We start from the raw sequence: 12,318 nt of genomic DNA on the forward strand, positions 1-12,318 counted from the left end.
CCTAAAATCAATCCAGGAAATCGTGAGCCAAAAATTCAGCTAGTGTGACTCAGAGATAAATCCCTTGGTACTAAACAGTGCAGGTGAAGCTTTCCAGATTCCTTATATTTCTTGCAAGATAATCAAGTGTAAATTATATATGTGTTCAAACAAAAAAAGCAAACAAGAATTCATGGCAAATCCATTCACATGTCACATCTGGTCACGTGTCTTCCACACATTGGACTGTGATAAGGCTGTAATAAATTGTAATCCTTTTTTGCTGTCATCACATGTGATTTGTTTTTCAATTCAATTCAAACAACCTTATTTAACCCCACAGGGCAATTGCTTTCAAGGTCCAGACAGTAGCTGACATCGCAAAGACCCTTACAAAATATTAAAAATAAAAACATTCCATAATTTCTAGATTCATAGAGGAATTACGTCTTGTCCGCTGTGATGCATTTGGTTGCTTTTCTCTTACAGTAAAATAAACGTACTGTGCCTCAGTCCAAATGGTATTTTCTATTGTATAATTGATTTATTTCCTTTTGAAACAATTTTAAAATGGTGACGGTTGATTCGATTAACTACTTGCCTTAGACAGATCAATCTTGTAGGTTCGCAGGACTATAAATCAATTCATTGATTACGTTGATTAATCGTTGCACCCCTAATGTTTATTCTTTTTTTTTTTGTATTGTTTTGCATAGAAAAGGATATAGATGGAAAGGTTTGTCTATGCGACGCTGCACCCGCATGCTTTACCAGGCACTCACAGGCATAAGGGTGTCCTCTGCAGGCCACGTTTGATTAGATGTTCTCCACTGAAAGGCCTGCATCTCTTTCAAGATAACTATGAATTTCAATGAAATGCAGCTATAAAGCAAGATGGGTACCTTTTGAGCCATCTGCCGGTTAAAGTGCATCTTTCCTTCTGCATTAGAGAAGATATGTTAAAGTACAAATCACATTTTAGCCATTTTACACTTACTGCTAAATAATGCACAGGGGACAGAAATCATTGTGTTTGATCTTCTGCAGTAATGACCATCACCTCACATATGTGCTAAGGAGGCTCAGGCACATATACAGCGCTCTTAAATCAGCAGTCCTCTCTGAGTGGTCCTTCATCGCCTCTTTCATCTGATTACTTTGGTGTGAGTCAATCACTTGAGGACATCAGACTCCTCTTCATAGTGAATCTTTGTCAGCTGTATTTCTCTTTTTATTCCAGAGTTGGTGGTTCTATGTTCAGATTTCTACTGAAATTGCTGACCAAAAGAGTCACTGTTGAAGAAAAACAGAGTTTTTGATGATTTGTGTCTAATATGGGGAGTCAAGAGCGATATATACAGGCACGGCAATGTTTTGATGCTATCTATCCACACTGGTTTCCTGTAGGCGGTTGTTCATGATAGCCAAGGCCCCCACCCCTCCAGAAAATCCATTCTGATGGCCATAGCTCTGCCGTGGGCCTTGGTGAGCGGTTTCACTCAGCTGCTTCTGCAGCAGTGCCAGGGACACCTTATTTGACACAGTGAACTCATTGACAGAGATCAACTCTTCAGACAGACGGCGTCCCACTTCAGCCGCAGCACCGGCTTCAGTCTCGCTGTCGGAGCCGCCTGTGTAGCGGTGTCTGCCTGTGGGGTGCTGGGACGGGACGGGCTGCACTGCGTTACGCTTCACACGTCTTTGTTTGAAGTGTGCAGGCCTCAGGTTGTGCTTGTTGCTCTGGAGGCAGGAGCAGCAGAGGCACCACACGCCACGCATGGGACAAGAGCGGAGCGGGTGGCGTCCTGAGCAGACCAGCTTTCCCAGAATCCAATTCAGAGTTTGCTTGATGACAATTGAAATGACATTAAAGAGTGAGTAGATACAGCATACTCCCATCAAGATGAAAAGGCAGTTTCCCAGTCGGTAGGCCCCCTGAGATTCATAGTTCTCTCTCTGACTGCTCACCAGGTCCCCAAAGCCAATGGTGCTGAAGGCCACGAAGCAGAAGTAAAGAGAGTCCAGGTAGCTCCAGTCCTCCATGGAGCTGTAGAGAGTGGAGGCGCTGCAGGCTATCACAACAGACGCCACGCCCAGTATCAACATCACATAATAGACAGATGGTTTCCAGCCTTCCAGGCTGTCCTCCTCACCAGAGGATTCCTCCCTGCTCGACATTGCCCCCAATGCACCACACTTCAGCCGACGCTCGTGACACCAGCGCATGATGTAGGCCAGCATCGTGATGATCCTCTCCAGGAACAGGTTGAAGAACAGGATGGTTGCAGCACAGCCGATGAGGCCGTAAAAGATGAGGAAGATTTTTCCTGCTATGGTTGCTGGTGTGGTCATGCCAAAACCTGGAGGAAGCAAAGTGGAAAGACTCAGGTCAGATCTGCCATCAACATTGCAAAGCTGGTGTGAGAGCATCTGATCAATTATCCATCCATCCATTTTCCATTTTCTTAACCCACTGTATCCCTTTCAAGGTCACCGGTTTGCCAAAGTCTAATCCGGCTCTCAACCCTGGGCAGGTCGCCAGCCGGGCCACACAATCACACACCCAAACTAACTCACAGTTACACCTGGCAACACTTTAGAATAATCAATCAACCTGTAAGCATGTCTTTGGACTGTGGGAGGAAGTTGGAGTGCCCGGGGAAACCCACACACGCATGGGAAGAATATGCAAACTCCACACAACCAAGGGCTTGTCACTGAGCGGTAAAATCACTAACCTGCTCCAGCGTGCAACTCCCTCACTAATTGGATATATTTAAACTTCATGAACACTAACCTATAGTGGAGACCACTGTGCCAACGAAGTAAAAAGCTCCAGAAAAGTCCCAGCGTGGCCTCAGTGTATCCACTCGGATCCCAGCTCCGTTTGCCTCCTCATACTGCCGAAGCAGGGTGTGCAGGGCGCCCAGGTTGACCCGGTACAGCCGGGTGAAGTTCTCCAGCTGTTCCTTCCAGAGCAGGCGGGCACGGAGCTCAAAGGGGTGTTCCAGTGCGGAGAAAATGGCAGCGCCACACAACATGTAGAGAAAGATGAGAGCGGCCAGCAGGCAGAAACGAGCGTTGTCCTCATTCATGGGTGCTCTGGGGCAGCAGCAGCCACCTGCAGCCCTCCTCCGAGCCATGAATGCAGCAGCCACACACAGACACAGCCGCAGAACCATACACTTCCCCTGCCAGAGCTGCCGGGTCACACACACCACCTGCAACACAAAATGCACGCTTTCCTATCCATAAATGTAGGGGGGGGGGGGGAGAAGTAAACAATCATGGCAGAGAGAAAGCAGACTGTAAAAAGTAAATAAAATTCATTTGTGTTTTAATTTTTATGCTTCATTTTCTACATTGACAAAAAGAAAATCAGACTTCAAACCTGTTATAAGTTGCCTAAATCACTGTTTCTCAGTAGTTACAGGTCAAGCAACCAAACATGTTACATATATCTAAATAAGTTGACTTTTAAACATATGCAAGACACGCTTTTGTGTAATCAAAGGCAAATATTACCTGGTAATCCACTGCTTGAGCGCTGCTGATCTGCGTGCGCTCCCTCCATGCATCTGTTGAACAACGACCAGAGCAAGCCTCTTGAGTTTTTTTTTTCTTTTTTGTGCAAACTGAGAGCTTGTCTGATGTTTCATCTGTCACACCCTGACATCATCCTCTCCAGCAAACTCTCCTCCTCCTCTTCCTCCTCCTCCTCCTCCATGAGCATTCCCAGATTGGTGCATCATCAGTTGGCTTTAAAAAGCTATTATCCTTGCTTTCAAGCCTTCATCACATCTTCATTAACCTCACAGGGCCGACTAAATGCTGGTTAAATAAATGTAAATCAAATTTATTTTATTGCATCCACCACTAAAGTGCTCCTTGAGGCTTTAAATCATCCAGTTAATTTCAACTAACGTGTACCAAAGACAAAAACTGTGCTGGAAAACCAGGTGGGGAAAGATTCTTCGATGGGGATGAAGCTTGCAGAGCAGCTCAGAGGCTTTTTTGTTGTTGCTCCAGACTGTGTGGGAGGATTTCATGGAGTATGACTATCACTTTCTCTGTCTGTTCATCCCTTTAATCTTGTCTGGTGGTGCAGTTAAGGGCATGGGGTTCGCTCCACCTGTCGACTGATGGCCCAATGAGAGTGACAGACAGGTGTAAAAGAGAGCTGCACATCTGCTGTGATGTAAGGAAAACCCAACTGTGACCCTGATTTGTCTTTTTTTGCAATAAAAAATAAACATTTTATAGCATTTGAACAACATTTACATTTCTGAAGCTTATGTCAAAAGATGCTTCAAATGAGATGAGCAAAGAGAGATTTTGCTCAATCTTGTAAATAAAATCAGTTCTTGTGTTGATTTATAAGCCTTTTATTAAAAAAATGATGCAGTGATCAAAAGCATGATACAAAATCAACATGTTTTGATTCCGTCATAAAGGGTTGTCCAGGAAACACATAATTTCCCCCCATTCTCTGCATTTGACCTCAGTCTATATCTGTGATGGAGAAAACTTCCTGCAGCACTCCGACTTCCAACCCGTAGTTTATTTTTAAACCACACAAACCCTTTTATATGGGTATTAGATTACAATTAGATTCGATCTCTGAATAAATGTAGGATATCAAAAAAGAAAGAGAGAAGTGTTTTACATGAACCACATGATATTAGATTTGGTTTTAAAGTGTTACCAAAACAAATGAAGCAAAAAAAAAAAGTATTAGTTCTCCTAATCAATGGTCTTTTTCTGTTCAAATTAATCCCTCCAGTTTCTAGAACACAGCCAATCAATAACTATCAGCGGTGAAGAAGGAGCTGAGAGTAAATGTCATTAGGAGCTGAGAGCAATTTCTCTACACAATAAATGTCCATCCATCTTCTAGTCCAACTTTGCCCTGTAGAGGGTCACAGGGGTTGCTGAAGTCTGTCCTTCAGGGCAAAGGCAGAAAACACTTGAGGCAGTTTACCCATCCTTTGCAGGGTCACACATTTAACTCCCAAAGGACAATTTAGTCGCTAAACACTCTATTAAGTTTTTGGACTGCAGAAGGAGTAGGGCATAACCTAACATGAACAAGGAGAAGGTGCAAACTTCACACAGAAAGCACCCAGCCGGGAATTGAACCTGTAAAGTGACCACCAAACCACTACGAAACCCCAAGGTGTCGTATAAAATATGAAAGCTTACCAACAGAATACATGTGCAAAAAAAAGACTCTAGAATTTCAAGCATTAATATGACAAAGGAAGTAACAAAAATATATAATAGGCTCTTTGAAGGATGGTAAAATACGTCAAAATATTAGTTACCCAATATGTTGTTGTGCTGTTTGCAACACTGACCGTTTTTTTCTCCTTGAACTTCATTCTTGTACTCATAATTCATGTGTGCTCACTAAACACAACAGCAGACAACATCCTCCACTGAAATGATCAAATCTGAGAGTGGACTAAATCAAAAGTCCGGTTTGTCAAACATTTGCAGTTTTATCTTTAGATAACCGATTCTAGATGATGAAAATAGAGAAATATTCAATGTTTTTCTATTGTTTTCTGTAAATCGTGAAAAAAAAAATAATAATAATTAATAATAATCAAGGTGGTATCTCTCAAGCAGAAGAAGGTTTTAGAGCTGATAATGAGTGTTAGTGTTCAGTAAGTTACTTCCACTCTCACATAATGGATTACTGTACTTATTATTGTTATGCAAAATAAATCCTTCATCCTAACCATATTTCTGTCTCAGAATGTGTTACACAACTTCTGTACTTTCTTTAATAAACCTACAGAACATAGTATTCTATGACAAATGTCTTCCTAGTTAACATTTAGATGGTTTAATAATGACTTCTTTTAATTCACTTCTGCTCAAATGAACCCTCAGGAAGAACAAGTGAGGACTGACTCACAGCTTTGATCAGTTTAGTCCATAAAAAGAAAAAAAGCAGGTTCAAATTACAATTACCGTACACCTTCTCCACAACAAAAAGAAAGACATATATTGACTTTGTGGGAAAAAAAAACTGGACCAAATGAACATTTTAAAAACACCAGAGTTAAATTAAAGTGGTGAAAAAGGCTTACAGGGAAAAACCACCAGCAGAAAATGTATGGTGTTGGTGGCATTTTTAAAATTCAGTTTATCTGTTGATTTTCAACATAAATTTTGGCTGTAATTTTTGTGTAAAACAAGAGTAATTGATATTGTACAGTGTAAAATATTACTAAATATCATTATTAATGCCACATAACACTTCATTACAACAAAAAGTACTGCCCTATGTTACAGGTGGGTGAATCCCTGCATCATCTTATTTTGATGAAGTTAAAAAGCAAACATCCTGATTAGATAATTAACTATTTTCTAAGCAAATAGTGTTTTTGTAAAAAAAAAAATAACTTTTTATTACGTTTGTATAAAATAAGAAAAAACAGAGCAGAAATGTTTTAATCAAGAAAAAAAATATTTTGACAAGTACTTAAAAGAGTGCATAAAGGTATTTTGACCTAACAAAAAGTAATGCAATAGCTGATTTACCTTAACGGAGAACATCAATGAACCTTGAGATAGCACTGAGAGTCACCGCTTCCATCCACGAATGCTCGAGCCGATTGCTCGGTCACTGCAATGACTCCGCTCCACCGCTAGATGGCAATAAATAGTCTGATGTGAGCATAGTCGCCATAGAAGAGATTGTAGAGAAAGAGCAGCAAATTCCGAAGGCTAAGAAGAAGAAGAATTTAACGGTTCCCGGTTAATGAATCGCTCCCCTGGTGTCGCTTGCGGCTCACAAACTGCTTGGAAACCCTATGCATTGGATGTCAATCGGCTGATTTTAACCGCACTCGCCTACAACCTCATAATTAATTTCCAAAAGGAGGAAATGTACTGATGATAAACTCGCCGCACTTGAGGGTCTTTTTTGTAAAGGTAACGGCATTATTATTTTGTTGTTGTTTTGATGATGTCGCTGAAAATAGCGACATCTAATTCTTATTAGCTTGTTTCTTTTTAGCTGACCGCACATATGACAAAATATTTATTGGTGTTTTGCTTGCTAACCTTGACTGTCGAGTGCAGTAGACACCGTAAACGTTATTGAAGGACCTAGCTAAACAAACATCGATGTACTAGCCAAGGTTGAAGTCATCATCATCTTGATTAGTATTACTTAACTAGACTAGGTAGATATGGTACATTTTTGTCAACATGTAACAATTTACGTTACAGTTTATTCTCCTCTGACATTCATTCTTTCACTCCGATGTTTTATACCGTTTTTACCTCCCATTTTTTGTTATTCGGTCTATCATTTAGAACTTTTTTCTACTGTAAATAATGTATTTTATATATCAGCTTGCTGCTGCCTCCTGTGGCGTGTTGTTGTAATTGCAGGTCGAGTCAAGCTAGCGAAAGAGGCAACGCAATATATGATTTAAATGTATCTCAAATAACTGTATCTGTGCATGTCGTTTCTCAAAAACAATCCCTTTAGTAGACTCTTCCTTTTTCTCTTTTTGCTTGATTCCTTGTTTATTTTTAGATACAGAAGAAAATTTCAGATAAAGGAAAAAAATGAATGAAATTTGCTGTCATGAACAGATTGGTGTGATCAGAGCTACACTGAAGCTTTTGTTCATAAATATTATTTGTTTATCTAAACAATATGCAATGAAGATCAAGAAAATATATTTTTTAAACATTTTTTTCTTTATCCAAGAAAACATGTATTATTTCTCCAAAGATACATGAGAGATGCAAGGATGCACTAACTACTATTGGAGTCTGCTTGTTTCTTTGCAATTAAATATTTTATTTTGCTTCCAGTTTTATTTGCTTTTTTTAAATGTCCACACAGTGACAAACACTTAATATGTCAACATTATAAATATACCTGAGAGGGAAAACAATAGAGATTTCCAATAAAAAAAACAGAATTTTGGTATTTGTCAGGGGGAATCTAATTCCTAAGATTATATACTTTTTTACGCAGAGGCTGAGTGATGGAAGACGGCTCTGAGGTGATGGAGGATATTGTGTTTCGGGGAACAGAGTTCTCTGTGAAGATCGAGTTGGATAAGGGTGTGCTGATTGTTGAAATCTCTGATTCGGTGACCGCGGATCAGTGGAGAGGAGAATTCGATCCGGCGTGTGAGTAGAATGGACGCCATATTCATCTCAGTCAAAACTGATTGCCATTTTGTTTTGACTCTGTGCTTCTGTATTGCCTTCTAGATATTGAAGACCTCACTCGTAAAACGGGAAACTTCAAGCAGTTCCCCATTTTCTGTAGCATGTTGGAGTCAGCTGTAAGAAAGGTGTGTTCATGCAGATATTTCTCAAATGGGCCCACTTTGCTTGAGGCTGTGGGAGCTGCAGGAGAGAGCTGTTGGTTCCAGTTCAATGTTTCCACTTCAGTGACGAATGGACGGTTAGACAGAGCTCCCTTAACACTTTGGGTTGCTGTAACTACTGTATATAGAGAGACCAGAGCCTAAAAGGCAACAGCATAGATGCTGTGATCACATTGAGACATTTTTGTGTCATGTCGTGCTAAAATCTGTAAGATAGGTAATTGGTGAATTTATAAATACATGGTAATCAAATAAAATACTCAATTGTCTAGCAATGAATTCCTATGCTGCAAAACAGAAAGTAACTGTTAGGTATTTTTCCAAATCTTACAAAAAATGTTAAAGGAATAGAAAAAATGATTCTGGTATAAAGTTTTATTGTACGAATTTTACTTTTTAGACTTTAAATTTGATTTGAATAGTTATTGTTTCAACATTTGCATTCTGACTAGACTAACATATCTAACTTGCATTCTAGTTAAATATTAAACCTGATAAGCTCAAGGAAAGGATCCAATTTCTATTTCATTAACTTGTTTTCCAAGTACCGTAAACAAAGAAAACATTCAGATCCTGGTAAAATCATCAAACACTTCTGCAAAGCAGTTTGTATGAATCGTTTCATTTTTTGCTATAAGCATATTTCAAAGCTGGACATATTTCTTTAAATTTGAGTTAAATGCAATCTGTTGTGGTTAACCAAAACTATTTTTTCTGCAGACAAGTGACTCCGTTACTCTTGACCTCCTGACCTATGCTGACCTGGAGCTGCTACGCAACAGAAAAGCGGGTGTGGTCAGCCGTCCCCGTGCACATCAGCAGTCGTCTGCTCTCACTGCCAAAAGATATTTAATCCTCATTTATACTGTGGAGTTTGATAGGTTTGGGTCTTTTAAATGGTTCGTTCTTTTGGATACATATTTTTTGTTTGTTTTATGATTCATCCTCTGTTTTCCATGTGCAGAATCCATTACCCGTTGCCGTTGCCATACATGGGAAAGCCTGACCCGGCTACTCTACAGAAAGAGATCAGAGCCCTCAGGGCGGAGCTCAGCGCTCTCACCGCTCACGGAGTTAACAAACATGCAGATTTGGAAGTACAGCGTCTCCGAGCAGAGTAGGATGCGTGCTGTCTTTACGACACCAATCAAAATACAAAGGTTGCTGGACTTTTTTTTTTATGTCAGTATTTTGTCTTAAGGTTGGCTGTGATAAAAGAAGAGAAGGATGCCATGTCCAAAGCTCTGGCTCGACTGCAAAGGAGTGACCATTGTTCAGCACCGGGCAGAGAAGACTGGAGGATGAATGATGTAGTGAGGGCGCTGGAAGAGCAGCTCATCAAAGAGAGAGCTAAAAGTCAAAGGTCAACAAGCAAGAGATGCCAGGAGCAGCAGCTCCTGGTGGAGCAGGTTAAAAGTCTTCTTTGGTTGGTTTGCTGTTTCCTTTACTCTACATCAGGGTGAACTTTCCTCCTTTTTTTCTCTTTAGTTGGACGAGTTGAGAGCATCAGAGTGTGCCCTCCGTGTTCGTGTCAAAAGTCTCACCAATGAGCTGGCGTTACTACGGAGAGGGTTAGACAATCTAAGCGTGTACTTTATCTTTACTTTCTACCTTTTTCACTCATTTCTTGCTGACAAAGCTTTTGATATTTTAAGGGGTTTTTTTTCCGTCTGAGCTCACGTTCAGTCCGTGTTTCTGCAGCAGACTGACACCTGTGTCCGCTCACATCAACTCACGGGTGGATGACGACGTATATCGCTCGGTTTCCTGTGAAAAGAGGTCCGGCTACAGGCCAGTCCGGGCTCGGTCGGGGTCCAGAGAACGAATAGAGCACAGATCTCTGGAGCGGGGAAGAAGAGCAGACTCTTCAGGACCTCGGGCTCACATACCAAGGTCCTCACCTTCGCCCACAAGTACGAACGCCGCGCAACATTATATTCTTTTTTGCAAAAGCGTTCCAGAAATAGCAACGCTCTACTCTCCCAAAGGGTCCCGAGCGGCACGCTTTGACCCCACTGCTTACATCCAGGACAGGCAGCGCAGACTGAAAGAGGCAGAACTCAAAAAGTCAGTTCCCGTTGTTTTCTCCGTTTCCCCAATGTCAATATTCTCTGAATGAACAACCTTTACCCCAATATCTGCCAGACAGAGGAGGGTGAGGAGAGACATGTTGACATCCCCCATCATACCAGAGAGAGGCCGCTCTCGTTCCAGAGAGGCCTATCCTCAGTTGGCCCGCTCAGGCAGCAGAGGCAGGAGTTTGTCCATGGAGCGGCGAGGCAGCAGGAACTCCTCAGAGAGTTCATTAGTAGATATGGAGGAAATGACCAAACCGCTGTTCAGGTTAGGAGATTTTACCCACGAGGTTTAGGGAGGTCTTCTATGTGTTTTAATGTGGCTGTTTTTGTTTGTGCAGAGAAAACAAACAGAGCTATTATAATGGACCTAATGTGGTGAGTCATTAAAGACACTTCTACTGTAGTTTTTTCCTTTACTTTCTGTGGCTCCTTAAATACCCACTCCAATGAAAATCTGTTTTTTAACACGTTCTTGTGGCATTTTTCTGAAGATGGAGGACAAATGTAAAGAAAATGACGCTTAATATTGCATTTCTGAGTATTTATTCATTCAAATGTTGTTTAAAAAAGGGCTTTAATGATCTCAAAACTACATTTTTGTGGGATTCATTTTCATGTGTTGATAATTATCATCTCATAAATGTGAATATGTAGGTCAGTAGCATTGTTTTTTTTTATTTATTTAGTGAAACTAAACTTTGACTCACACTTTTATTTAAAAAAAATCTTTCAGTGAGATTGTTCATTCACGTTTTTTTTTTTTTTTTTTTTGCTGCTCTTTTCTTGATTGTGCTGTGTGTTTTCTAGTCGAGATCGGGCCATTTGAACAGGAACCCTTCTTGCAGCACTCCTACTCGCAGAGTTAAAGACAGAGGTGATGTTGACATATTTTTTACTGTAACTATGGAGATTTCTTAGTGGAGCTTTTAATCGTCATGCTTCCATCTACAGAGAGCTCTTTGGACCGAGGCTCCAAGATGTCAGAAATCGATGCCCGGCTGCAGGCGCTGCAGGAATACATGAGGGACTTGGACACTGGACATTAAGCTGCAGCTCAGGAGGCAGCTGGACATGTTCTCAGACAACAGCATCTTGAAACAAATCTACAAGTCTCACCAGAGTTTAAGACTTCAACTCAGTGTGGAAGCTCCCGTCTGCAGGAAACTCATCACTGTGAAGGACAAAGGACTACGCTTTGTGAACTGAAATTCTTTTTTTTTTTTAATACATTTTTATTCATCAAACTATTTTAAATGATTACCTCTGTATATTAATTAAGCCAAAAAAGCAGCACTAAAGCAGCTAAACTCCATATCATCTTGTGCAGAAATATGCTCACTCTTTTCTTATCAAACTCCTGGTGAATTTTCAGACACTTGAATATTTCTTGGTTTACATTTTTTTTTTCCAAAAGTAAATTTTCCTCTAAACCTGTAGTGTTGTTTCTCCCCTTCCATCCCCCACTAAAAAGCTGTAATTAAGTGGTTTAATTAGTTAGCATGCGTGTCACCATACGTCTGTTTCACTCATTAATGCTAAGCTTCATGTTTCATCTCCTTCAGTGGTTAAATCTGAACACTTCCTTAACCCAAATGTCATGTTTCCACGTCTGCATTCTCTGTGCCCTTTTGTGATCACTTAATGTGCAAAAACTGTACTGTCCAGCACTGTTTTTGTCTGTCTACTATGTTAATGAAGGCTATTTTTATTTTCATACGTTATTTTTTAATGATTCTATTGTCTGCACTCGACTGTTACTGTAAATTCTCCTGTTTGCCTTTTCTACTTTCCTAAATAGAGTTTGTTTTAAAAACACAACCTTTGAGTAAAATGAAGCTCTCTCCTCAAATGAACGTTTGCTCGCAGAAGACCCCAGGGCGTCCCCAGAGTTT

The 12,318-nt window shown here is 40.6% G+C and overlaps 2 protein-coding genes across 5 annotated transcripts; one reads left to right on the top strand and one right to left on the bottom strand.

Moving 5' to 3' along the window:
* Positions 1-1,227: 1,227 nt before the first annotated feature.
* Positions 1,228-3,601, bottom strand: kcnk12l (potassium channel, subfamily K, member 12 like). Its single transcript, XM_020708971.2, has 3 exons — positions 3,505-3,601; positions 2,777-3,200; positions 1,228-2,339 (listed from the first exon to the last, which is right to left on the bottom strand). The coding sequence occupies exons 2-3, from the start codon at positions 3,159-3,161 to the stop codon at positions 1,360-1,362; spliced, it is 1,365 nt and encodes a 454-aa protein (XP_020564630.1). The 5' UTR covers positions 3,162-3,200; positions 3,505-3,601; the 3' UTR covers positions 1,228-1,359.
* A 3,074-nt stretch (positions 3,602-6,675) lies between these two features.
* On the top strand, positions 6,676-12,244 carry ccdc61 (coiled-coil domain containing 61). Of its 4 annotated transcripts, none has more exons than XM_011483631.4 (13): positions 6,676-6,924; positions 7,988-8,145; positions 8,230-8,312; positions 9,069-9,229; positions 9,313-9,465; positions 9,550-9,757; positions 9,837-9,937; positions 10,050-10,261; positions 10,337-10,415; positions 10,494-10,691; positions 10,765-10,801; positions 11,234-11,300; positions 11,378-12,244. In XM_011483631.4, the coding sequence occupies exons 2-13, from the start codon at positions 7,998-8,000 to the stop codon at positions 11,470-11,472; spliced, it is 1,542 nt and encodes a 513-aa protein (XP_011481933.1). In that variant the 5' UTR covers positions 6,676-6,924; positions 7,988-7,997; the 3' UTR covers positions 11,473-12,244. The 4 variants fall into 4 exon arrangements, with proteins under 4 accessions (XP_011481933.1, XP_078787400.1, XP_011481935.1 ...); XM_078931274.1 differs by having other exon boundaries at positions 10,053-10,261; XM_011483633.4 differs by having other exon boundaries at positions 9,837-9,919.
* The last annotated feature ends 74 nt before the right edge of the window (positions 12,245-12,318 follow it).

Source organism: Oryzias latipes, chromosome 14 (assembly GCF_053564925.1).
Source record: "Oryzias latipes strain Hd-rR chromosome 14, Olatipes_Hd-rR_3.1".
Classification (NCBI taxonomy): Eukaryota; Metazoa; Chordata; class Actinopteri; order Beloniformes; family Adrianichthyidae; genus Oryzias; species Oryzias latipes.